The following is a 25,775-nucleotide window of genomic DNA, read 5'->3' as shown; positions in this document are numbered from 1 at the left end:
TAATAGGTATCTCATCGTAGTTAGTTTTAGTTTGCCTTTCCCTAATGACATATGATGTGGAGCATTTTTCATATGCTTATTTGCCAATATGTAGCTCTTCTTTGATGAGGTGTCTGTTAAGGTCTTTGACCTAATTTTAATTGGGTTGTTTGTTTTCTTATTGTTGAGTTTTAAGAGTTCTTTGAGTATTGTGGACAATAGGCCTTTATCAGATGTATAATACTTTCTTCTAGTGTGTGGCCTGTCTTCTCATTCTCTTGACATGGTCTTTCTCAAAGCAGAGCTTTTATACTTGAATAAAGTCTATCTTATCAATTACTTCTTTCCTGGATTTTGCCTTTGGTGTTGTGTCTAAAAAGTCATCATCATTCCCAAGGTCATCTAGTTAACTTCCAGGAGTTTCAAAGTTTTGTATTTTATATTTTTGTCTGTGATCCATTTTGAGTTGATTTTTTGTAAGGCATAAGATCTATGTCTAGATTCTTTCTTTCTTTCTTTTTTGCATATGGATATCCAGTTATTCCAGCACCATTTGTTGAAAAGATTATCTTTGCTCCATTGTATTGCCTTTTCTCCTTCATCAAAGATCATCTGATCTTTGATTTGGGCCTACTTTTGGGTTCTCTGTTCCATTCCATTGATCTACTTGTTGAGTCTTACTCAAATACCACATCATCTGGATTACTATGGCTTCTTAGTAAGTTGGAAGTACTATAGTTCCAGCCCTCTGATTTCTTTCTTCTCCCTCATCATATTGAAACTATGTTGGCTATACTGGGTCTTTTGCCTCTCCATATACTTCAGAAGCAGTTTGTCACTATCCACAAAATAACTTACTGGAATTTTAACTGGAACTACATTAAATCTATAGGTCAAGCTGGGAAGAATAGACATTTTGGAAATATTGAGTCTTCTTATTTATGAACATAGAATATCTCTCCATTTATTAATTCTTTGGTTTCATTCATCAGAATTTTATAATTTTCCTCATATAGATCTCGTATCTATTTCATTAGTTATACCTAAGCATTTCGTTTCTGGGGTGCCAATATAAGTGGTGTTGTGTTTTTAATTTCAAATTTCAATTGTTCATTGCTGATATATAGGACAGTGATTAATTTTCATATATTAACCTGTATCCTTCAACCTTGTTATAACTGCTTATTAGTTCCAGGAGATTTTTTGTTTTACATATATGATCATGTCATCTACAAAAAAAGACAGTTTTATATCATTCTTCCCAATCTTTATATCTTTTATTTACTTTTTTTGTCTTATTGCATTAGCTAGAACTCCCAGTATGATATTGAAAAAGAGAAGCAAAAGGGAACATTCTTGCTTTATATCTCATTTTGTGGGAAAGCTTTTGAATTTCTCACCATCAAGTATGATATTAGCACTAGATTTTTTGTAGATGTTCTGAATCAAGTTAACGGAGTTCCCCTCTACTTTTAGTTTACTGAGAGTTCTTACCATGAGTAGGTGTTGGATTTTGTCAAATGCTTTTTCTGCATGTACTGATATGACCATGTGATTTTTCTTTCTTAGCCTATTGATGTGATGGGTTACATTAATTGATTTTTGTTTTTTTTTTTGTTTTGTTTTGTTTTTTTACATTAATTGATTTTTGAATGTTGAACTGATTTTACATACCTTGGATAAATCCTACTTGGTTGTAGTGTGTAATTCTTTCAAAATATTGTTGGATTCTCTCTGCCAATGTTTTGTCTTTAAATGATGAAATAAAGGTTAAGATTTCAGGCTTCTATTTTCAGGTACTTCTCTGAAAACAATGAATAGTCTTTATTTCCCCAAAATGGAATGTCACATTAGATTAAAATCAATATTTTATTTCCCTTTTTTTCTAAGTAAGTTCTAGGTCCAACATGGGGTTTAAACTCAGGACCCAAAGGTTAAGAGTCACATGCTCTATCGACTGAACCAGTTGGGTGCTCCTACTTCCTATTCTTAACACTGGTTTTCAAGGAATAAATTTTCTATTAGAAAAATACAACTTAATAGATTTGGTAAAAATCATACTGTGGTAGTTTATAGAAGAATTACCGATTTTAAACTCACTAACTTGCTATATTTCAATCAGCAGCTGCACATCTTCTTTAATGATTTTTATGTATATAATTTCAATGATACATTACCACAGGAAAGAAAACAAAACCATGTAAGAATGTATAACTGACAAAGCAGTGACGATCGCTGGGGGTTGGTAACCCAATACTTGACCTCTTGACAGCACATAAGTGCACTCAGTGGGCCTCTACTAGCTCTAGGGCTTGTTCCCTCTGCAGACACTGTGGAGCTCTCACATGGTTCTATTTTCTATGACAAAATACATGAATAAATACCTTCTTAAAACATTATCAGAAATAATGTCATTGCTATCTTCAACATGAATCCCCTGGACTGCCTTTCTAGACGCCAGGGATTCCAAATCACCAGCTGGAAAATGTAACTTCTCTGACTCCACAACTTTAATGATCTTGACTATCAGAATTTAATACATTCACATCTACTCCAACATAAAACAAAAAAAATTATCTGTTTTACAATGCCCCTCCTAATACATTCTCTCACCACCAGATGCTTGGTCTATCTCTCCTGTTCTTTAATGGTTCCCACTTTCCTTGGCCAGTAAATCTCATGAAAAAGTACTTCAAAATTGCTATGTCACTTTTTCTATTCACACTAACTTTTCAATCTACTCTAATATGGTTGCTGTACTCTTCTACTAACAATATTTTTGTTAACATAACGAGTGCTGTCTATTGTCACTAAGTCCAGTGGATACTCACAGTCACTTAATCACTCAGTAGCATCTGGTTGATCCTCTCCTCTTTCCTGAAGCATGCACGACAGCACACTCTTCTGGTTTCCATTTATTTCCCAGGTTACTTGTCTTAATGTCTTTTGCCAACCTCTACCTTACCTTTAAAAAGGTTGATGTTCTAGGGGTGCCTGGGTGCACAGTCAGTTAGGCATCCCATTCTTGGTTTCAGCTCTGTTTGTGATCTCAGGATTGTGAGACTGAGCCCTGGGATGGGCTCCTCGCTTGGTATGGGGTCTGTTTCAGATTCTCCCTGTCTCCCTCTGCCTCTGCCCCTCCTGCTCGTGCTTTCTCTCTGTCCCTCTCAAATAAATAAATAAATCTTTAAAAAAATGTTGATGTTCTTTACATGTTGAAGCCCTTTTTGCTTCTTACTGTGTTTTTCCTCTAGGTGATCTATCTCATTTACTCTCAAGGTTTCAAATATACTCTATAGGCCAATGGAGATTTTTATCTCCAGCCCAGACCTGTCTCTTAAGAGGAGTCCCTATGTCATGTCCGCCTGTTTATTTGACATTTCCATTTGTACAAGGCATTGGCACATTAAATTTAACAGGGCCAAAATGAACACTTGGTCATCTCAAACTCAAGCCATCTTGACCACAAACCTGATTCTTTGTATATCCTCTAGTTCTCTAAGTGGCACTCTTGTTCAAGTCAGAAATATGGGTATTATCCTTGGCATACCCTCTATCCAACACAGCCAAACAATTATTAAGTCCCACTGATTTTGCCTCCTACGTATTTCTCCCATCTATTTACAACTATCATTATTATCATCACTTCAAGTCCAAGCCATCATCATCACTTGACTGACTACTCCAGGAGCTCCCTAACTGCAGCTTGTGCAAACTCTGTGGTTCTGCTCTAATACATGATCTACTCTGGAACTGGAATGCTATTTTTAAAAAATATTATTTATTTATTTTAGAGAGAGAGAGAGAGAACATGAGCAGGAGGGGCAGAGGGAGAGTGAGAGAATCTCTAGCAGACTCTGTGCTGAGTGAGAGCCTGATGTGGGTCTTGATCTCACAACCCTAAGATCATGACCTGAGCCAAAACCAAGAGTCAGATGCCCAACCAACTGTGCCACACAGGTAGCCCTGGAATGCTATTTTTAAATTGCAAATTTGATCACAGTCTTAAAAAATTTTTTTTAAATTATTTCTTCTCTTTAGAAAAAGGATAAAGTAAAAAAAAAAAATAGAAAAAGGATAAAGTAAAAGGTCTATAATAAAAACCTAAAGGCCCTATCTTTAGGTCTGGCTCTCACTTACCTCTCCAACCTCATCATGTATCATTCTTTCCCTTATTCTTGATGTTAAACACACAAGTTTCTCTTCTTCCTCAAAAGTCCTAAACTCATAATCTTCAATTTCACAGTCAAAATTCTTTTCTCTAGAATGGAAGCTGGTCAACTTCTTTAGGAGAGGGCCAGATAGTAAGTATTTTAGGACTCACAGGCCACCAGGTCACAGACTCTGACTCAAACACTCAGCTCAGGCACTGCAGCACAAAAGGAACCACAGACAGTAGTAGATGGACAGATGAGCCATGCACTGTGGGCTGTGGGCTGGGGCAGTCTGCCAGCATCTGCCCTAAAAAGCCAGCCACCTCTATCCCCATGCTTACAGATTCATTTCAAGCATCACTTTTCTCACTGAAACTTACTGCGCAGGGAAGTCACTTTATTAAATTTGCTTTTACCACAAAGTATATTTGTCTTTCACAGAACTAATTATTACTACAATTACTTAGATATTTATGAAATTATTTAATCTCTATCTTCCCTATAAGGCTGTAAATTCCATGACACTGGGGACTACATTTACTTTGCTCTTTTATCCTCAGCGTGTGGTGGAGAACATGACATATGAGAGTGATCAATAAATACCTGCAGAATGAATGAATGAATGAATGAATGATTAATTTGGTGCCTAACCTTCAGTTGGCAAATGTAGATTTCCAAGCTTCCATTATATATCTGGAAACGGAGGATAGTTACAGCTACTTTCCAGTAAGATAACATGGGTGAGTGCGTTTTGTGGACTCTAACACAAATTTAAGAAAAATAAATATTACAAAGAAGCTTTGGTTGCCTAGTATGGCAAATTGCAGCCCAAGGGCCAGGCCAAATCCTCTGGCTCGTTTTGTTGGCCCTCTAGCTATGAATGGTTTGGCTTTCCTAAAGGTTATAAAATACAAAAACAAAACAAAAAGGACTTTCTGACAGAAATCACATATGGCCCATAAAACCTAAAATATTTTAGTCTGGCCTAAAACAGTATCTCTGAGTTTAAGTAAATCTTTTAATGAGTAAATAAATGAATGATTAATACCTCCCAAATACACCCGTATTTTAATATTTCAGTGACTGAAAAGCAGTGCCATTCTCTGACTGCCTTTCTTCTTCTCAATAGAGCAAGTGATCAAAATTATAAAATATTTACCCCCTCCCCAAGGACTCTATGTTGACTTTTAATTTTAAAATAGGGACGCCTGGGTGACTCAGTGGTTGGGCATCTGCCTTTGGCTCAGGTAGTGATCCTGGAGTTCCGGGATCGAGTCCTATGTCGGGCTCCCTGCATGGAACCTGCTTCTCCCTCTGCCTGTGTCTCTGCCTCTCTTTCTGTGTCTCTCATGAATAAATAAATAAAATCTTTAAAATAAAAAAATAAAAACAAAATAAAAGGAGTCTATATCCATTTTCATTTTCCTCTCAATTTTATCAAGTGCTTCCAAAACAGAGGTGTGGAATGTCTGGTGAATGGGATAGGAATGGGGGGCTAAGAAGAAAAAAGAAAGAAAACCGCTGCAAACCCGCTGCGATCGCCACGTGGAGTCCAAATCTACCGCAATCAATTCATTGCAGGGTGTAAATACTGACTTTTTGCCCCTCGGGAATCCACCATTGTACAGAAATTTTATATGACACATTTATAGAAATCGAGAAGAGGCTGTGTTTATTACAAAAGAACTGCACTAAACAGGAAAGGAATCTGGAGTTGAATGATCAAGATCCACGTGTGAACTCTACCACCTCCTCAATCTGTCCCTTGGGGCAAATCCATTAGTCTCTCTGAGCAGCTTATGTTTCTTCATCCAGAAAAAGGGAGCAAATATCATTGGTGCCATTTGGAAGGTGGCTGTTAGGAGCCAGGTGCTTGACATACATTTGATTTTGATCTCAAACTGCAAAGCGGTCACTATTAGCCACAGTACACAGATGAAGACACTTGCTGAGGGAGGTCAAGTAGCTTGCTCCAAGGCACACCACTAGGAAGAATCAGAGGGTTTGGAGTCAATCCTGACTCGAGCAATACCCTCGGTTAGTTGGGCATCCAACTCTTGGTTTCAGCTCAGGTCATGATCTCAGGGTGGAGGGATCCAGCCCCATGTCAGGCTCCTTGCTCAGCAGGGAGTCTGCTTGGGGATTTTCTCTCCATCCCCCCACTCAAGCGTGCACACTTGCTCTCTTAAGTAAATGAATAAATCTTAAAAAAAGAGATACCTGACCTTCTTACTTATTTTATCTTACAAAAAACACATGAAACTATGAAATCCCTTCATATTACATTACCGACTTACTTACACCTTAAAGTCAGATGGTTCTCCTACAATGCCCTCTGTTAAATCTATGTCTAGAGAATAATAAAGAGAAGATATGCTCTCCCCTCTGTATTATAAGAACAATCTAAGTTGAGAAAGCATAAATACTTAAGAACATTAGATTTTGACATGTCTCTTGAGTGCCACGGTGGCCATGAATTCTATTTATTCCATATCAATTTCCATTCTGATTTTGAACCCAACACCTTTAAGATACGGCATGTCAGTTGATTACTTAAGCCATATTACCTTTGCTTCATTATCTCATGTAGTCTTCCATGTTGGACACACTGTTCCTCCAATTCATCATTTCTTCTCTGTAACTTTTCCAGTTTGTCATATGTATACTTTTTCTCTTGACTGAGCTGAGCTATTTCAGATCTAGAGAGGTAAAAACACAGAAATGATGGATGTTAAAGTATTTATTACAGAGCATGTTTTTACTGTATAACCTTGGCATTCTCTTAAGTCTCATGCTTAAAAATGATGGTGTAAATATTTTATGTAAAACAGAATATTTCAGAAATTGCAAAATATCTAGTGGAGGAATATATGCATTGCAGGCACTCAAGTGGGAGACAGAGAAAGGAATAATGATTTACTCTGAAAGAGATGGCTTCTTCCAGGAACAACACAAAAATGATAATGATTCATATTCATACCCAATATTTATTGAGTGCCTATTATAGGCCAGCCACCATGCTGCTACAGAAGCAACCCCAGGCCTAATCTCTAGGATGGAGCATTGCTTCTTTTAATTAACATAGCTAATATAATGGCACATGATTAAAATCATATAGTTCCAAAAAGCATAATAATGAAAAATGACATTCCCCTACCCCACCACCTCCCCCTGGCCCCATCTCCAGCTTGTCAATATAATTACTAGTATTTCAATGTGTAGTTAAAGCAATAGCCACATTTATATCATGTGATTATCTCAATATTGGTCTTTGCTGGCTAAGTACTTGATTATGATCACATATGCACTGGTATACATTTATTGTCCCCAGATGAGTGGGATTTAGTGTAGATTGACAGAATGTGAAGCCACCCTTTTCAGTGGGAGATTCCTAATACCAGTGTGTACAATTCTTTCCTCTGTGGCTCTTTTGCTTCTCAAGAGCAGAATCCTCCGGCTCCCTGCTTGTTCTGTCTGACCCTTGCCAGCAGTGGTCTAGGAGCCGGTCGGAGATAGAGAGGTAGGGATCTCACCTTTCAGAATGCAGACGTCAATATTAATTTCTCTATGCTGCCTTCAGTGCCTCTATTTTAAGCAGAGCCTGCTGGTTTGTTTAATGTCTTCAGAGAGGAAGCCCCCAGTTTGCTGGGTGGAGGAGGATAGTCATGGCTGGGTAGGGTGGGGAGTAGAACTGTTGATTTTGGTTTCAGTCCTATGCTCCACTTCTGCCTTCCGAATTTTTCTGGTATCCCGAGAGCAGATCAGTTTCTTTCATTCGCAAGTGGCTCCTCTGGAGACACATAAGATTTGCCTTCCTCCATTTTGCCACATCAGGTTCTATTTATCCAATCTTCTTTCTGCCTTCACACATCTCATTTGGGATCACAGAGGGCTCCTTAGGTAATGATTCACGTCTCTCAGGAAATATGCTACCTCTTCAGTATCTTGGAGGATTATCTCAAGTCTCAAAATTTAAAGATCAGAAAGATACCTATCTGAGAAAAACCATATCCCTGTCCTTGTTTTTGGTTCAACATGGTCCCTGTGCCCCCCGCCCCCCCACCATGCCCCACTGCCTCACAGGTACTGAAAGTTTAAAGCTCTTGCATACAGTTAACGACCGGTTGTTTCTTAAAGTTTAAGTAAGACATTTGAAGCAGAATGATGTCTCTCCAATGAAAGGATTCTTCCATTAGGTGAGAGAGCCTTTTCTTCTTGGTCAAGAAGAGATGTGGATTTGCTTAGAATTCATCCCAAGGACCAAGTGGCCTCATTGTATGAAGCAATTTCCCACTTTCCATTCACCTCATTCCTCATTTTGTTTCATTTTGGTTCCAGGTTCATCTCAAAGGAAGCTTGCTCTGATCAATACTTTGCAGTTCTCAATATGTCAGCACATTTTTTAAAACTACCCCCAGCTTTTATGCATGTATTAGCTTATAATTTATTCCTCTGAACTGTGGCTCGATGCCTATCTTTCTTATTAGATTATACATGAGAGCAGGGATTATCTCTTTTTCAAGCTCAGATCAAGCACTTAATCTACGTTTGCTTCTCTTAATAAGAATTTACCTATATTTGAAATAGTCCAAATCAGTTAATAATGATTTATGCTTCTCCTTTCAAAATCACATACAATATCTGGTAATTTAAGGGAGTTATAAGAAATTGTTAAGTTAGTGTTCTTCCAAGATTAGTATCTCCTGCCACAACATGTACTATGTACTAAAATAAACTCCAAAAAGACAACAGATATCCTTAACCTGGATTAGGAAAACATGCAGAGGAATATTTATCTGTTCTCAGTTATTTCCCCAGGAAAAAAAAAAAAAAGTCACTTTTTAAAAGAACAATCACAAACGAAACATAGATTTTACAATATAAAAATACAAAACCTTTACATACAAAAAAATCATAATGTTCACAGTAGCAATTCTTTCTAGAAGCAGCCTTGCTCTGCAACCCAATATATGGAAACTGAATCTAGAAATGTGTCAACAGAAGATTGGTTACATTACTTATACAAAGGAACATCAAGAGGCTATACTGACAGTGAGAGCTATCTGTTGGTGGCACTATTTATTAACTGAGAAATATGATTTATTGACCTAAAAATATGATATACTGGTAAGAAAGGAAAATATTGAAAAATCAGCATCTATAAAAGTGATACCATTTTATAATTAAGAATACCTTTCCCCCCCCCTTAAAATATTTTGATGTGTATATTACATTTTAATATTGACTCTTTCTAGGTGTCAAAATTAGGAATTTTTAAAAATTTATTTTCCTTTTCCATGTTTTTTGAGTTTTTACAATGGACATAGATTTAAGACAAAAAATAAAGTCACTTTAGCTGAATCTATTGTGGCCATCATGTCATAATACATATAAACCTCACCATCAGGCTCTACATCTTAAACCTAGATGGTGATGTATGTCAATTATTTCTCAATAAACCTGAACAAAAAAAAACTGAAAGTCATTTTGATTTTGAAAACAATTCATGAAAACCAAAAGGAACTGGGAATAAAAATTTCAAAATTAAAACAAGAACTGGGAACACATAAAAAATGAGACAAACGAGTATTAGAAGCCTCATTTAATAAAGTGCTATTCCACTCTCCAGCAAAATTCCAATTAAAAACAAATATGGGGAATATGAAAAATATTCACAGAGGTCAATAAAGATTTATAAAATACTCAATTTCTACTATTATTTTAAAAATGCATAACAAAGCCAGATTCCAGTTAAATATTTAGTGCATGCCTAGTCTCTTCCAGATAGCTGAATGCATCCTTTTTATATGATCACAATTAATTCTTCAAGGTACGTGTTTATTTCCTTTTCTCTTTGAGATAAGTAGGAGGTCACCTAAATGGTGATTAGCCCGGCCCAGATACAAACACTGGCCTGTCCAACTCTAAAGGGGTTGTCCCACCCACTGTACAATACTGCCTCTCACTTTTTCTTTTTTAAACCTCGCCTGTTTGTGTTACATATTGATACGGGTACATGTATACTGAGAATTTAACGTAGCACCTGATCAAAGTCATCCACCTCAACAGCCTTAAAAAGGGTCCAAATTATTGCAACAAAAAAAGAGACAAGTTCAGGGACTCTGGACCAGCGATCCCCTGTTAGGCATCTTGCCTAAGGGAATCAGCAAAAAAAATTCAGAGTTATGGACAAAATTATTATTGTATTCTTCATAACAGTTAAAAACTGGAAACATCTTAAATGTCTAATGAAGTATCATGCATATGAATGATTCAATTAAAAGTTTCCAGAGTAGTGATGTAGACAAATGTTCACCAGATGACAGTAAGTGAAAAGCAGGATACAAACTGTATATACAGAACTCACTCACCAGGTGAATGCATGTGCCCATACATTCACACACAAACTTACTGAAAGGAGATACTTCACAGCTGAACAATATACTTCACTGGATGGTAATGTCAAAAGAAAATTTTTTCTTAATTTTTCTTTATAGTTATAGCCAAATGTCCTATATTGAGGATTTCTTGCATGACCATAAAAAGGTAAATGTTATTTTGTAAAGTGCACATTACTATCAGGTATTTTACTGCTATATTTTTTTCTGCTTTGCATATTTTGGGGTTTCTCCCCTCCCTTTGTTTATAATGGTAATTTGCCTTACAATTTGCAATGTTTGATAAAAATTTGGCAAATACATATGGACATCATCATTTGTCTGTCTAGGGCCCATGATATATTGAAAGAACTAGTAGTTTGCAAAGTTCAGAGAGTAAACTTCCAGCACAAGTTTCTGTGTTGATTCAAGATTACATGTGGCATGATTATCCCAATGTCATATAAAAGAATAATTGACTCTAATCCATTTTTATAGAAAATTTAGGTAATTCCTGGCTTCACAGAAGCATGAACTTTTCCCTGCATTTTTATATACCAGTTATATTGTATAGTGGCACTTGCATGAAGTATAATATTTTACTACTACAATTACGATTACAATGAAAATTGCTTTTTAAGGGAAAACCTGACCCCTTAATTTTTTATTCTTTTAGATTCTCACTTAACTTTTGGTGACAATTAGCAGAAGCCAGTATGAGTCTCTCCTTGCAGAACATAATTTGTGCAGCATCCCAACCTAACATCATCTAAATATGCGGGGGGAAAAAATAGTTCAACCGGGTGTGTGTTCTTTACTTCAATTAAACTCACACAGTTGGATACTGAGTGTTGCCAAAACAGTAATATAATTTATACATTATAGTCCACACAGTAAAACTACACTAAAAGTCATTTAACAATATTTATAACACCATAAAATACAGTGTTAAAATATATGAACTGCAATATGTACCAAAATTATAAAATTTGTTTCTCATCATCAGTGATTAAAACCAGGATCATTGCTCTAGCCTCAATACCCACAACCCTGGTGACAGATTAGAATTCAAATCTTAATGATCAATTTACAATTAACAAGATAGAAGTGAAACAAATTAAACCAACCATTATATATAACGAGACCCAATGGACTCCCATTGTTCCTCTTAATTACAAAACGCAAATCACAAATACACAATGGGCAGTGTTAGACATCAATCCATAAGCCTAGCAACCCAGAAAGTGACAATGACGGGAAAGAAAGAAGAGAAGCAAAACCACCATGTAGACCGGGGTTCTGTGCTCGCTGCTAGCCTGTCTCTCCAACATGCAAGTGCCCAGGGGCTGCAACGGAGAACAGGCTGGATCTTCACCCTGCAGCTGGCAGAGGCTCATGCCTCCCAGCGTCCAACACTTCTCAGCTCTTCCCAGGCCACGGTCAGAGCACTACAAACTGCACTCTGAACATTTTACTGCTGATTCATCCAAGCGCCTGCAGAGAGGGAACACTTCCCTCACTCTGATAAACAGAAATCACAGTTGCCCCAGAAATATTTTAAAAGCTCCACTTTTAAAAACAACCCTATAGCTGTAATAAGCTCCCAGGGTTCTGGAGAATAAAGACGAAAGGGTAGCTAAAGTTTATGGGAGCATCAACTAAAATTAGCCAGAGTGTCTGCCTGGTGCCAATTAAAAACAAAATGGAACTAATTCTCTTCGTCTCATGGTCAGAAACAAGCTATATAAAATGCACAGAATCGGCAGTTCATTTTTAGTCTGAAAATGGGATGTGCCATTCACAAACCCGAGAGTTAAAGACACCACCCAAGCGGTGTGGAATGCGCGGTGCACAAAGTAGCGTGCTAATCACTGCGGAGGGCTTCCAGACAATGGGAGGACAAGGCGCTGCCACAAGACGACCTACGTTACTTGGGGAAAAAACATGTAAATGGACACACACGGAGGACCCATTTCTAAACACTTCCACAGAGCAGCCTAACACGAGGCTGGGGTAACGAGTTAGAGCCTACGGAATGGTGAGCCCAGACTGTCAGCTTTCCTAGGGACTGCATGGGCTCTGGTTAAAGGGCTGGATCTGTGAGTAAAAAAAAATAAAGCTTATTATAAATGGTGTGACTCCATTTGGTTAATATGGGATTATAAATAACATGGAACTCTTAGAGAAATGTCACGTTTAAGAAAAAGGGAGTCAAAAAATTGGTTTCAATTGTTGATCAATACAGAATAAATATACCTACTTTAAAAAAAATATTACTGTAGTACTCTGAGGAAAAGCAGGTTCAAAATTACCATGTGATTTAATTATTTTGGAGACTGAAGTTCCACAATGACAACACTTTAGAAAGCTCCAAAAACTCCAAGATTTTCCTTACCTCAAAATGCAGGAAAAATCATTTATCCAAAGTTTAGTATAGGATATACAGAGCTCCTGGAGAGTATCTATAGGGCTTCCTAAGTTTATAATCTTTATTTAAAAAGAAATACTCTGATCCCTTCAAGTTATATAGGTGAATTCAAAGCAAAAGGTAATGTCAAAATCAAATGATAAATGTTGTATGCATTTTGAAAATGTCATAGTCTTCATGGAGGGAGCCAGAAAGAAAAGAGACTCAGTGGACAAGAAATTAAGAGTAAAAAACAATCTTTATCATATGTACCACTTTCTTGTGAGACACACAAAATGAATATTTAAAAAACTTTGGGAGCTCTTAAAAGTTTTAACAAATGTAAGTAACGGTTTCTTGAATGTTTACGATCGCCAGGACTTAGTTTTGGATAAACATGTAAAATTACAGTAGATGCCTATTTGAATTCTTCAGATTTACAAAACCAGCCATCAGAGCAGGACTTGAAACACAATCAGATCCACATTTTCCTGATCCTACTTTGCCTTTAAAAAAGGTTTTCCTTGTGGTATAGAGTTTATGTCTGTCAGAATGGCACTCAGACCCTCCCTGGCAAAGACAGTAATGGCTAGATCAAAGTCAAATCCAAACTGCTCTAGTCAAGACCTTAAAACAGTGCTATCACCTATGGTTACACTTTTGTGTGTCAAGCACCATGCTAGGTGATTTATATACGCATGTATGTATATGTGTGGATCCATGTATCTCTCTATATTTCTAATTCCCACAACAATCTTGCAACATAGTTTTAGAAATGTTTTAGGGGCACCTGGGTGGCTCAGTCACTTAAGCATCTGACTCTTGGTTTCAGCTCAGGTCATGATCTCAGGGTCAAGCTCCACACTGAGTGTGGAGCCTATTTAAGATTCTCTCTCTCTTCTCCCTCTGCCCCTCCTGACCCCCTTCATGTTCTCAATCAGTCAATCAATCAATAATTAAAAAAATATATATTTTGTAGATGGAGAAGCTTAAGTTTAGAGATATTAGGCAATGTACCCAAGGTCACGCAGCCAAGTGATAGTCAAACCTAGTTCTTCCTGAATTCTGAAATGGTTTTTACTGCACCTTGCCTGTCATCAACAAAGGAATAGGTTGGGACCAGAATCAGGGCAAGATATGAGGGTGTAAAACCATACCTGTTTCATTCATTTAGTCAGTGAATATGTACTGAGTGCCATGTGTGTGTCAGACATAGAGGAACACACTCAACACAGTAGTGGTCAGACACCGGAGGGATCCAAAGCAAGAGGAGGTGGAGAAGGCCTGAGGTTCAGTCTGTACAGGGTAAATGAATAGATTTAGATCAGCAAAAAGAGGGCCTGGGGCACAGGGCACAGGTTGACCCAGGCTCACAGGCTCCCCTCCCATGACAAGCATGCCTACTTCTCCAGGGGAATTTAAACAAGAATTTTTCTTTCCCAAACTTCTTCATTATCACTACTTTGGCCTCGATTTTCTTTGGTAGTAGATATAAAATATTATACTTATTACAAGAAAGATTATAGGCCTTGGAACTAGAAATATCTATGATAGACTCTAGCTCTCCCACTTTCCAGCTATTTAAATACTCTATTGGCTCCCTCACATGTAAAAGAAGATAATAATTCCTGTCTCAAGTTGTAAGAATTAAATAACATATACCAAGCATAGTACACGTCCTTCTCTTTATATGCTGCGATCTCCAGAATTACATCTTCTTAGAGAGCAAGGTAATTAATAATTGATCACAAAGAATCTTTTTTTTTTTTTCTTTTTTTTTTTATTTATGATAGGCACACAGTGAGAGAGAGAGGCAGAGACACAGGCAGAGGGAGAAGCAGGCTCCATGCACCGGGAGCCCGACGTGGGATTCGATCCCGGGTCTCCAGGATCGTGCCCTGGGCCAAAGGCAGGCGCCAAACTGCTGCGCCACCCAGGGATCCCGATCACAAAGAATCTTAAGATAGTACAATCCTTTAAGTCCCAGACCGATATAACTTTTTCTTAAATTATATGATAGTCTTTTTTTGTTTATTTCTAACAAATCCTTTACTTTGGAGTTTATGTGAGGCAAATTAAATATTTCTAATTAGCAATAGCTACTATTGATATAAGGGTCTCTTCCATGAAAAAATCATTTGGGTTTCCCTGTCAAACTTCCTGAAAATATCTGGGATTTTGGCACCCTGAGCTTGTTCTCTACCCAAACAAGATATTTAATTAGTAATTGCTGGGGATCTCTGGGTGGCTCAGTGGTTTAGCGCCTGCCTTCAGCCCAGGGCGTGATCCTGGAGTCCCGGGATCAAGTCCCACGATCAAGTCCCACGTTGGGCTCCCTGCATGGAGCCTGCTTCTGTCTCTGCCTGTGTCTCTGCCTCTCTCTCTCTGTTTCTCTCATGAATAGATAAATAAAATCTTTAAAAAATAATAATTAGTAATTGCTAAGGAAGTGCACATGTCAGAGCATATTCTGGTGCTTTTTAGGAGGCTCTGTCTTCCTATGAGCAGAACGAACTGGATTCATAAGCATTCTGGTTTCCTACATGATTCAGGGATGGGGATTCCATCAGCTAAACCACCTCATTGATGCAGGAACCCAAGATAGGGCTCAGGTTGATCAGATTTGCTCTGATTCTCTTGGAAATTCTGAATGAGATACCTAAGTCAGAAGTTTGTTGAGCTCTATCACTTGCTCTGTGTAGATCTTAGTGAGCTTCAGAAAAAAATAGAAGATATCTACAGGTTATTTTTCCATTAGGTTGTATTTTAATGGGACATCTGATGTCTAGTTAGCTACATGAATGATGCCTTTTATAGTTCAGTTCAAAGTGATTCTATCCAATATCATTCATTTATAAGAGGAAAGCACAGTTTAAGCAGGTCAAGTAAATTTGCCTAAGATTACACACTCTCAGAGCTGAGATGAGAATTCAGACTTCTTGTCATTTAGAGTATAAAATCATCCATCCATGGGAAGTAATATGATTAGAAAATGTGCAGAAAATAATTTATGAAGATCCCAATCAATGTATCTCATAAAAGAACAGTGTATCTACAAAATGAATGATAGCTGTTACTGTAAAACAAGTCAATTTTAGGAGAACAAAAGGATGGTTTGGGTTTATTTATTTTCAAGTATCACCTACTTTCATTTTTATAGATACACATTTCATCTATTATCATTTGACCTAGAAACAGCTTCTGGGTGTTCGTGGAGCACTGTGATAACAGATTAAAATGTTAACTGTACCAACGTAAGACTTTAAAACTGCTTGATTGATTTATCTGAATCCTTTATTAAAATACTTGCCATCTTGAACTTTGTGTTCTGAAGTTTTATAATTATCAATTCTGAACATTAAAAAAAGTCAAATAATAGTACATACACATAATCATGAAAAAACACCTAGGTGTCTGTATGGATAATTAAGAAACTGTCATACAGAGAAAATATTTTCACAGGAAATATGTCAACACATATCTAATTTTGACATTAGCTTCAAATAGTGGAAATACTGTTTTTTAAGAAAAAAAATGACAGTATTCACACAAACAGTGCTCTGAAAGTATTGTGTAACATTACCTACCTGCTTTTCTGAGAGATTTGCTCCAGTTTCTTGGCTAATGCACAGCACTCTTCCTTTAACTTTGTCAAAAATGTATTCTGGGAGGTCAGCAATGAATACTGTTCATTTTCTAGAAATAACAATAAACCCACCACCAATATAAGATATTTATGGTTGTAATTCTGCAGGGCTTCCATATGTAGATTGGTAAAAGTGCTAAGACTGCTACCCATTTCTGGTAAGCCACTTGGTCAATTTCAAGGTCCTAAGTCAAAGGACCACTCACCCGGAAAGACACTGAATCTTGGGAGGCATTAATTTGTCTAATAATTACACACCGAAAACATTTTTGATCACTCTAGCTTGGGGTAATGTTTTAAGGTGTTGATAAACTGTCAGATATCTCAACTGAAGCCATAGATGCCTGTATCTTTTGTAATACGCAAGATATAATATTTTTATTTTAACAATTTTACTATAAACTGTCAAAAATGATCACAATTAGATAATTCATAACTAAAATAACGGAGGAACTCTCTTCTATACTGTAATTCGTACTTTATGTTTCATATTCGCCCACGTATCTCACTGTTCCAACCCCTTGCATATACTTCTTTAATTATGAAGGTAAAATACATGATTTTCCTTCAAATTTGGATTTCATTGTCAACAGTATGAGTTTCACTGAAGATCTGGTCAAAGGAACTGAAGAGAGTGTGATATATTTGTACAAAATAAAAGGAAGTGTCCTTAAGGAGCTCTTAACAGTTAAATATTCTCACGGAGTATTTAGAATCAGAGATTCTGCTCAACACTCCTTGCTTACTAGAATCTTGCGAGCAGGAGGGGTAAACACTAATTTTTCCTAGGATTTCCTCCTCTTATTCTTACTGGACAAACAACTACTGATTCTGGAAAAATGCTAGAGGGAATCATGTGAGTCAATCAATATGACATTTGCCTTTTAGAAGCAAATAAATGATTTAATGAATTTTATCCTACAATTTTTCACCTATAGGATAAGCAATAATTTTTTTTACCATGTCATCAAAAATAGTGCACAGGAGATCATGTAAAAATTATCTTTAAGTGTAAGGTTTAACAAATCCGTTTATTTCTTTCTGATTTTAGCTATTTATTGGCAAAAAGCATATAATCTACAAAGCAAAATAAACCAAGGCACTAAAAATTAAGCAACACTTTTCTGGAAGAGACAGGATCAATTAAACTTTTGTTTTAATAGTACAATCAGCTTGGAGTATGTGGTGTGGAATTATAATGACTGACATGGTCTTGTTTTGACTAACACTGTCTGTGAACACACAACTCAAAAGTGAAAGGAACCACAGAATGCTCCGACTGAACACATCAAACTGCCTGCTTTGAACAAAAGTGCATTTTACTTTCAAATTAAAGGTAAAGAGTTACTGGCCAACTCAGTCTGCAAAATAGCACCGATGTGATGAAAGATGGCAATTTTTAGCCAAGCTGCCAGCTGTGGTCAATGCCTTGTATTAGTGAATTTTCACAGCAGTTTGAGAACTTGAAGAATGCAAAGGATTAAACATCACTCTAGATTGGGCTGGGGGAGGTGGGGAAATCATACAAATGCTAAAAATGTTCGAAGCTGCAAAGATTAAATAAAGGAACATATCAATTTGGAGCCACTGAATTACATCCAGCTGCGACAGTGAATTAAGAACCGATTAATGGCTAAAGCTTTTCTCCAGTTTGGATGCTGAAGCAAACTCATTAGGCTTTTAGAGTAGCTATAATGTGTGTACTGTGGGAACTGTTCAATGCTATTCAGGAGACTCTAACTGTAAGCTCAGAGCATTTCCCGCAGAGCTTCTGATGCTATTTTTTTATATAACATGTGTGCCTGAAAACCCAGCCAAAAACAAGCCCTTTGTTTTTCTACTTTGTTGTGGTCTCTCTCAGCTTTACGTTTCTTGAACACAGGTAAATAAACTCATAATCCAGATGGTGCAACAGATGTGAGAGCAGCACTCTGAAATCAACAGACAGTGGGCAATACTTTCCATTTTCTCTTTTAAACGCTAACTAATATGTAATTCGGAATCTCCGGTGTAGTTAGCATCTGCTCCCTTCGGCCAGCCAAAGGTTACAGGTGTTCCTGATGTCATTTCACAGTAAGGCGTGGGCCTGGCTTGTGAGCCAGTGCCCAGGCTCTAATCTTTCCCTACCACCTACCAGTTTTGTCATGCTGGGTCTCCATTTGCTGTATCTTCTGTGTCAGCTCCTGCTCTCTTTGCTGGGCCTGAAGGGCTTGAGCCTTTGCTTCGTTGCTAAAGCTCTGCTGAATGCTATCTTTTTCCAGTCTACAAAGCAGAGAGGAGACAGACAGAAATGTAATCTACAGATGCATCAAGGCCCACCATTTCCCCTACAGACCACAGAGAGCTGATACATTGTAAATTGTGAAGCAGAAGAAGACAACAATCATTGCCAGACTCTCCCGCAATCCCTCCCCACCCCCTGCAGGGGAAAAGCCAAAGGACCTTTCATACCGTATTCAATACATGCCGTACATTGAAAGGGACTAAAGTATACAACTTTAAAAATCAAAACATCATGACCTCTGAATATTTTGTAACTTTAAAACACATACCCCCTTTTTGGTTAAGACTGTCAACGTTCTGTGCCACCAATTGTTGTTTTAGCTTTTGAATGGTCAGATTTCCTACGGATCTTGTGGTTCCACAAAAGGCATGATTCAATACACCAAAACTTAAATTCTTGAAACTAAGCTTTGTAGACCACTCTGCTTTTCCTCTCCAACTTAAAATGGAATCTCAGATAGAATGTAGGAGATCCTATCTAGAAGCAAATAAATGCTTCTTCCACGTGCATGTTTTCAGTATACATCTTCACACATTAGGCCACATAATGGGAATATAAATATGAATATGAAAATGAATAACTTCCCCCAGCATTTCATAATAAGACCCCTTTTGGGTCACTTGAGAGAATTTCCAAGATGAGAATATGCCACAGTCCAAGACAATATCCCACCCCTGGGTGATGGGATATTGACTCCTTGAGATGGGTCATCCCACCAGGTCAATATCCCATCACAGTGGTTCCTAAAGAAAGAAACTGTCTAAACAATTAGAAGCTGAAGAATGTACAGGATCACATTGCTGGCAGCAGTGTAGATACTGACACCACACACACACACACATTAGGTTTGTTCCTCATACTCTAAATATGGGTAAGTGAAATGAGGGTTTCCTTTAATTAACTGACTTAGTTATTTCTAACTCCTTATCTCCTTGTGGGCATTTCTCATCCGTGCTGTTTTAGTTTACTAATTGAGATATTTACTGCCTTGCCTTTGCCAAACTAAAAATAAACAATTCCATAAAGCTATCACTAGTAGTCTACATACCGCTGTGGAGCTTCGATTCATTGGCTTCTAATTATAAAGCAACATAAGGAAAGTCTGTATTGAAATTGGTCAATGCATGCAGTAATGTTGTGGTGTAAAATTTCAGAAGGAAACTATACCCATACCTCACTCAAATGGAATCATCAGGAGTCCACGTTAAATGTGAAATAAGGTCCCTTCTGGTGCTTCTAATAACAACACCCCCCTGGACTTGCTCCAAGGTCTTCCCTCACACTAAGTTCCAAACTGGTATATTGCAACAAATAGATATACTAGGCCACCTTTTGCCTCTCCAGTCACTTCATGCATCTTCTGCCTGTGGATCACTGCTTATGTCTCTGTTTTCCTGGGATGTCTTCCCCACCATCCAGTTCCACCCCCACCCCTGTCCTTCTACTCAATGTACCCTGGTCCTTTGAAGTCTGCTCAAAATTCTCCCCTCTCCTTCCATTCTCTCTTAAATCAAGTATTCTTTCCTCAGCGACCTTAATATATGTTGTAAATGGATACATCCTACTAAGATAGCATTTATCACACTTGAATTATTGCTTCTTGTCATCTTTGTGTCTCTAAATCCTGAGCCCGCCTTAGGATTGGCACATAAGAAGTCAGCAGTGAATGCTTAATGAATAGATGTTCTTATATCCTTACCATGGGGGACGGGAGGGTGCAGTCTTTAGTGAGGCTGGAGAATCTGCTCAAGCTGGTAATGAGGGGGCAAAAACTTTTCAGACATGTTAAAAAGAAGAGTGCCTGGATGATAGTGGCTCTGGTGCCTCTGTCAGCTGGAGATCATGCTCCTGAAGGAATGAGCCTAAAAAAAGAACACTGTGAACTCTTCCACTGAGTAACCACATTTAGGTCAGACCCCTGGTTATAGGCAGGGAGATGTGGGGCTCTGAGATCACTAAAAACCGGGTAGCCATACAATGCACCAATACAAATGGATACAAAACCAATATGCATTTGAGAGTGAAAAGGAGAGCTATTGATAATCATACCAGGACAATAGTGATAACTGGGGCTACCCTTGGTAAACTGTGGCTATGGTTCTTCTACATAAGGGTCTCAACATCAATTTTTAGCATGAGAAGCTGCCTAATAACTGATATTCTAAATTTATAATAGAAAAAATAACTATTGTTATTGTACCTCTCCTTATAAAATAAGACAATTTAAAAGAATACTCGACCAAAGTGCCTGGGTGGCTCAGTCAGTTAAGCGTCTGCCTTCGGCTCAGGTCATGATCCCAGGGTCCTGGGATTGAGCACCAGGTCAGGCTCTCTGTTCAGCAGGGAGATTGCTTCTCCCTCTGCCCCTCCCTGCCTCTTATATGTGCACTCTCTTTGCTCTCTCAAATAAATAAATGAAATTAAAAAAAAAAAAGCTCTACCAACAAATGTTGAGTTATACACCATGTCTTGTTTCTTGAATCCTTCTCCAATTTTTACTGTATTTAAGAAACTACATATTATTTTATAATTTTAATTGAGGTATAATTGACATATTAGTTTCAGGTGTACAACATAATGATTCAATATCTGTGGTACGAAATGATCACAAGTCCAGTTCACATTTTTTTTAATGGATAAAAACATGGCATACCTGTACTTTCCTATTTCCTCCCTTCAGCCCCCATTACTCCCGTGTTGCGTTCTCCTCCTGTAGGTTCTTTCTGAATTAGTAGGCTTTTTTTTTTTTAAGATTTTATTTATTTATAGAGATGCAGAGAGAGAGAGAGAGAGGCAGAGACATAGGCAGAGGGAGAAGCAGGCTCCATGCAGAGAGCCTGATGGGGGACTCGATCCAGGGTCTCCAGGATCACGCCCTGGGCTGCAGCCGGCGCTAAACCGCTGTGCCACCGGGGCTGCCCCGACTTAGTAGGCTTTTTATAAAACCTTACAATGTTAGAACTGAAAGGGAATCTCAGATCTGTCTAATCACATCCTTTCACATTACAGCTGAAAAAAGAAATCTGCTCAAGGTTACATTGTAAATGATGTGAAGGCAGAGGTGGTATTTGAAATATTCTGATCTAGGGAAACCTATTTTATGACACTCCAGAGGTAATGTAATCATGGATGAAAGAATTAATAAAAACCACTTATGTATCCAAGGGAGGGATTAGGGAAGAATTCAAATCAATTCATTTAATATTTAACAAAACTGTATTATGTGAAAGACACTCTGCTAGGCACGGAGTCAAATAATGACAAATATGGCATAGTCCTTGCTCCTGACAGGGAATTCAAAATGGCTAAAATAGGAAGTAGAAGGTGGAATACATGATAAGAAAGCTATAAGGGGTAAACTACCAAAGCTAAGAAAAATGAGACGTCAGTCCCAGTGGAGTGTGAGAGTGCCCTGAAGGGTAGCTGAGCTGGTCTTCCCCAACTGGGTTTCTTTCCGTTCTCACTCAGAACACTGATGATTTCACTTAATCAGATTTGTAGCTAGCCATATTTTATAAACTGGAATAAAAGCAATGTCAGTAAAGAAGAATTTCTTGGTTGTGATTAAAATGAGGCTGAAAGATGTATTTATAATAGCTAAAAACTAGAAACAATCTAAATGTCTATTAACTGCCAAGTGGATAAACGAATTGTGTTATAGCTTTACAGGGATACTAGGAATAGTAGGAATAAAAAGGAACAAGGTACTGTAAGTATAACTCACAAGTGAGCCTCAAAATCAGTATGCTTAGTTAAAGAAGCCAGGCACCAAAAACATATTGTATGATTTCATTTACATGATGTTCTAGAAAAGTAAACACTAGAGCGACACATGAGTGCCACCAGGAACCGAGGACAGGGGATGAGTGTGAGGCAACAAATAGGCATGAGGAAAATTTGGAGTTGACAGAAATATTCTGTATTAGGATTATGACGGTTCCACCTCTGTATACATTTGCCTAAATATATTTCATTGCACACCTAAAGTTGGTGATTTTTATATTTAAATTTACCTCCATAGAGCTAATTTTAAAAAGGAGCAAATGGACTACAATAGGAACATCTTTCTTCTTCCCCAAATTATTCACAATCACCAGTGGCCACAAATGCATGCGTGGCCATGTCAATGTTTTCTTGATGACAAGAGTTAAAGTCAAAAGTACTGGATAGACTTAAAACACAGACTATGTACACACAGAGGTTTTGCCACTCCTTTTTTCCAATTATAGTTGTGGTTGATTATATTTTCTAAGAATGTCTGCAATGATATATACCATCCCATTAAAGAAACAGACTGAGGAACTGTTCTGATCCCCAACATTTCTGGATCATTATTTTAAATCCTGCTATTTTAAAAATATTCATGTCGAAGAGAAAAAATGACTTACTAGATTTTTTTAAGGACATTTAAAATTTTATAGATACATTGAAGAACTAAAAGTTTCTGATGATCCTAAAGTTCATCAATGAGTCTGGGACAGAAATGATGAAAGCTTCAAGTCTAACCCGAGAATGAGGCCTATAGTGGCAGTGATTTGAGGCACCAGTCCTGTCTGCCATGTTTCTAGTCATCTTTTCACTGAGGGCTGAAAGTTCTAGTATTAAACTTAAAACCCTTTTGGTTAAAAGGTGTTTCCCTTTTAAAGTACAATATAGAGAGCTTTGTGACAGTATTGGTAAGACAAAGTTATCAGACCTTTTTTAAAAAAAAATTTTTTTTAAGATTTTATTTATTTATTCATGAGACACACACACAGGCAGAGACACAGGCAGAGGGAGAAGCAGGCTCCATGCAGGGAGACTGACATGAGACTCAATCCTGGGTCTCCAGGATCATGCCCTAGGCTGAAGGTGGTGCTAAACTGCTGAGCCACCCAGGTTGCCCTATCAGACCCTTTCTAACATGCTTTCTAGCCAAGAGCCATTCCTGATGGAATTATATAGAAAAGCAGCAGAGAGGTATGGGTGTTATTATGAGTTAAGACACATGATGTTCATTTGTCCCAACATTAGCAATATTATCTTTGAACACTTGTTTAATGTCATTGGTATGCTATAAAATGTTTAATAACTGGTCTCCAGAGGGACAGAACTGTTTATTTGTAGTGTTTACCAATTTCCAGTGTAAATGCTTCTACCATGGCCTGTTTTAGGCTACCAAAGTAACATCACTGAACACACATTTGGGACAAAATACACACGGTTGGCTTTCATAGGCTGGCATGAGGCAGCCCTGGTATACCACTGGTTAGGTGGGCTCTCCCAGGCTTCTCCACTATAAAGGTACTACCTCCTTCTTTGTAATTGATAGGTAATTTGTTGGGAGATGCTAAGACCACTTAAATACCCTATTCCTCATTAAATTCTAATCCACTAATTTTACATCCAATGGTGACTCTTCTATTCTAACATTCTTCCTTATTTGTTAGTTAACATTGTGCTGCAAGAAAAGGTCTTCCTGAGATCCCTGGGTGGCGCAGCGGGTTTGGCGCCTGCCTTTGGCCCAGGGCGCGATCCTGGAGACCCGGGATTGAGTCCCACGTCGGGCTCCCGGTACATGGAGCCTGCTTCTCCCTCTGCCTGTGTCTCTGCTCTCTCTCTCTCTCTCTCTCAATCTATCATAAAAAAAAGGGGGTCTTCCTTTCTCTCCCTTTATTAATTCATTGATATCAGCATGGAGTCATAGATTTCTATTTTACTCAGTGGGCTATAATCTAGTACGGTCATTATTTATTTTTTTGTTTAGCTCATCCTAGATTTGGCCAGTGAGAACCCCTTCAAGCTGTTTCCTATATCTCTCTCTTACTCCTATGAATGCCTTGGCCTTCTATCCCCACCAAGATGTTCCAGGCTCATCTGGTACTATCCTTGTACCAGTCTTGCAATCATCATTTGTCCAAGGAACTCTTCTGCCTTTTAGTGGAGAATGGTATTTAGAACCAAGATTTGTCATCAGGTGGTGCACACTGCTACTGAGAAGTCTGCTTCTAAATAACCTTAGTAGACAGTACCAGGATAAGAATATACATACAAAGGTAGAAATACATAATTATTTTTTCCACATAAGTGCATATTAATAATACATGTACATTCACACTAATCTTTCTAATTCCAACCCAACAGCATAGATAAAACCTAGTCTCCCTTCTTTCCATCACTATAATTTTCTTCCTCAACAGTGAGAAACTTGGCTCCCATTATCTTCAACATATTTACTCATTTGTTCAAACTTATATTGTATACACAGAAAATTGCTAATCTGCTATAGAAAGCATATCTACTATTAACTAGAATTAAATATTTGCTGACAGTTTTAGTGGCTTTGTGGCTTTTAAAATTTTTATTTATTTTTTTACACAAATGTAACATACCACTTTCAGTTTATTTTCTTTGTGTTCTGGAAAAATTATATCTTGAGAGGAAACAGAAAACAGTAGAAAAGTCACACAGCTACAGTGTCAAATCATGGCATTCACCTTCTTGTTACTTATGTGGCCATGGACCAGTAACTTAATTCTTTTAATCCCAGGGTTCTTCATTCAAATAGGGCAGAAAAAAGATCCTACCTTAAAGGATGAATAATTTTGGTAAAGTATTACTTATTAATGTATACTGTATGCTAAACTCTTTACATTTTTCCTTTTATTTAATTTTCATACCAAGCCTCTGAGGTAGATTCTTTTTTTTTTTTCCTGAGGTAGATTCTTATCCTTACTTTATAAACTAGGAAACTGAAGCCTAGAAAGGTTTTATTACTTGATCGAAATCTCCTAGTTATTAAGGGCCATAGCCAGGAAATCCAGGCCAACCTGACTCTAAAGTCCACAGTATGAATCCCTATGTTTCAATCTCTTAGTTTTTCAGGGGTGCAGAGAAATGAGAGAAGGTTAAAAAGATAACTGAAATAATTCAATTATCCGTGTGTGTC

General features: G+C 37.7%; 1 protein-coding gene across 13 annotated transcripts in view; it reads right to left on the bottom strand.

Moving 5' to 3' along the window:
- SDCCAG8 (SHH signaling and ciliogenesis regulator SDCCAG8) overlaps window positions 1–25,775 on the bottom strand; it is a 236,206-nt gene that overhangs the window by 66,210 nt on the left and 144,221 nt on the right. For 8 of the 13 annotated variants that reach the window (XM_038542720.1, XM_038542718.1, XM_038542721.1 and 5 more), the window contains 3 exons: window positions 18,698–18,825; window positions 16,505–16,613; window positions 6,701–6,832 (listed from right to left, as the gene is read on the bottom strand). In XM_038542720.1, coding sequence (XP_038398648.1) covers window positions 6,701–6,832; window positions 16,505–16,613; window positions 18,698–18,825 — 369 coding nt within the window. Of the gene's footprint in view, window positions 1–1,653; window positions 1,784–5,825; window positions 6,119–6,699; window positions 6,833–14,074; window positions 14,214–16,504; window positions 16,614–18,697; window positions 18,826–25,775 lie in introns of those variants that run through there. The other 5 variants (XM_038542722.1, XM_038542719.1, XM_038542723.1 and 2 more) reach the window with 5 other exon arrangements.

The sequence above is a fragment of the Canis lupus genome, chromosome 7 (genome assembly GCF_011100685.1).
Source record: "Canis lupus familiaris isolate Mischka breed German Shepherd chromosome 7, alternate assembly UU_Cfam_GSD_1.0, whole genome shotgun sequence".
NCBI lineage: Eukaryota > Metazoa > Chordata > Mammalia > Carnivora > Canidae > Canis > Canis lupus.
This window is presented reverse-complemented; position numbering and strand designations above follow the sequence as displayed.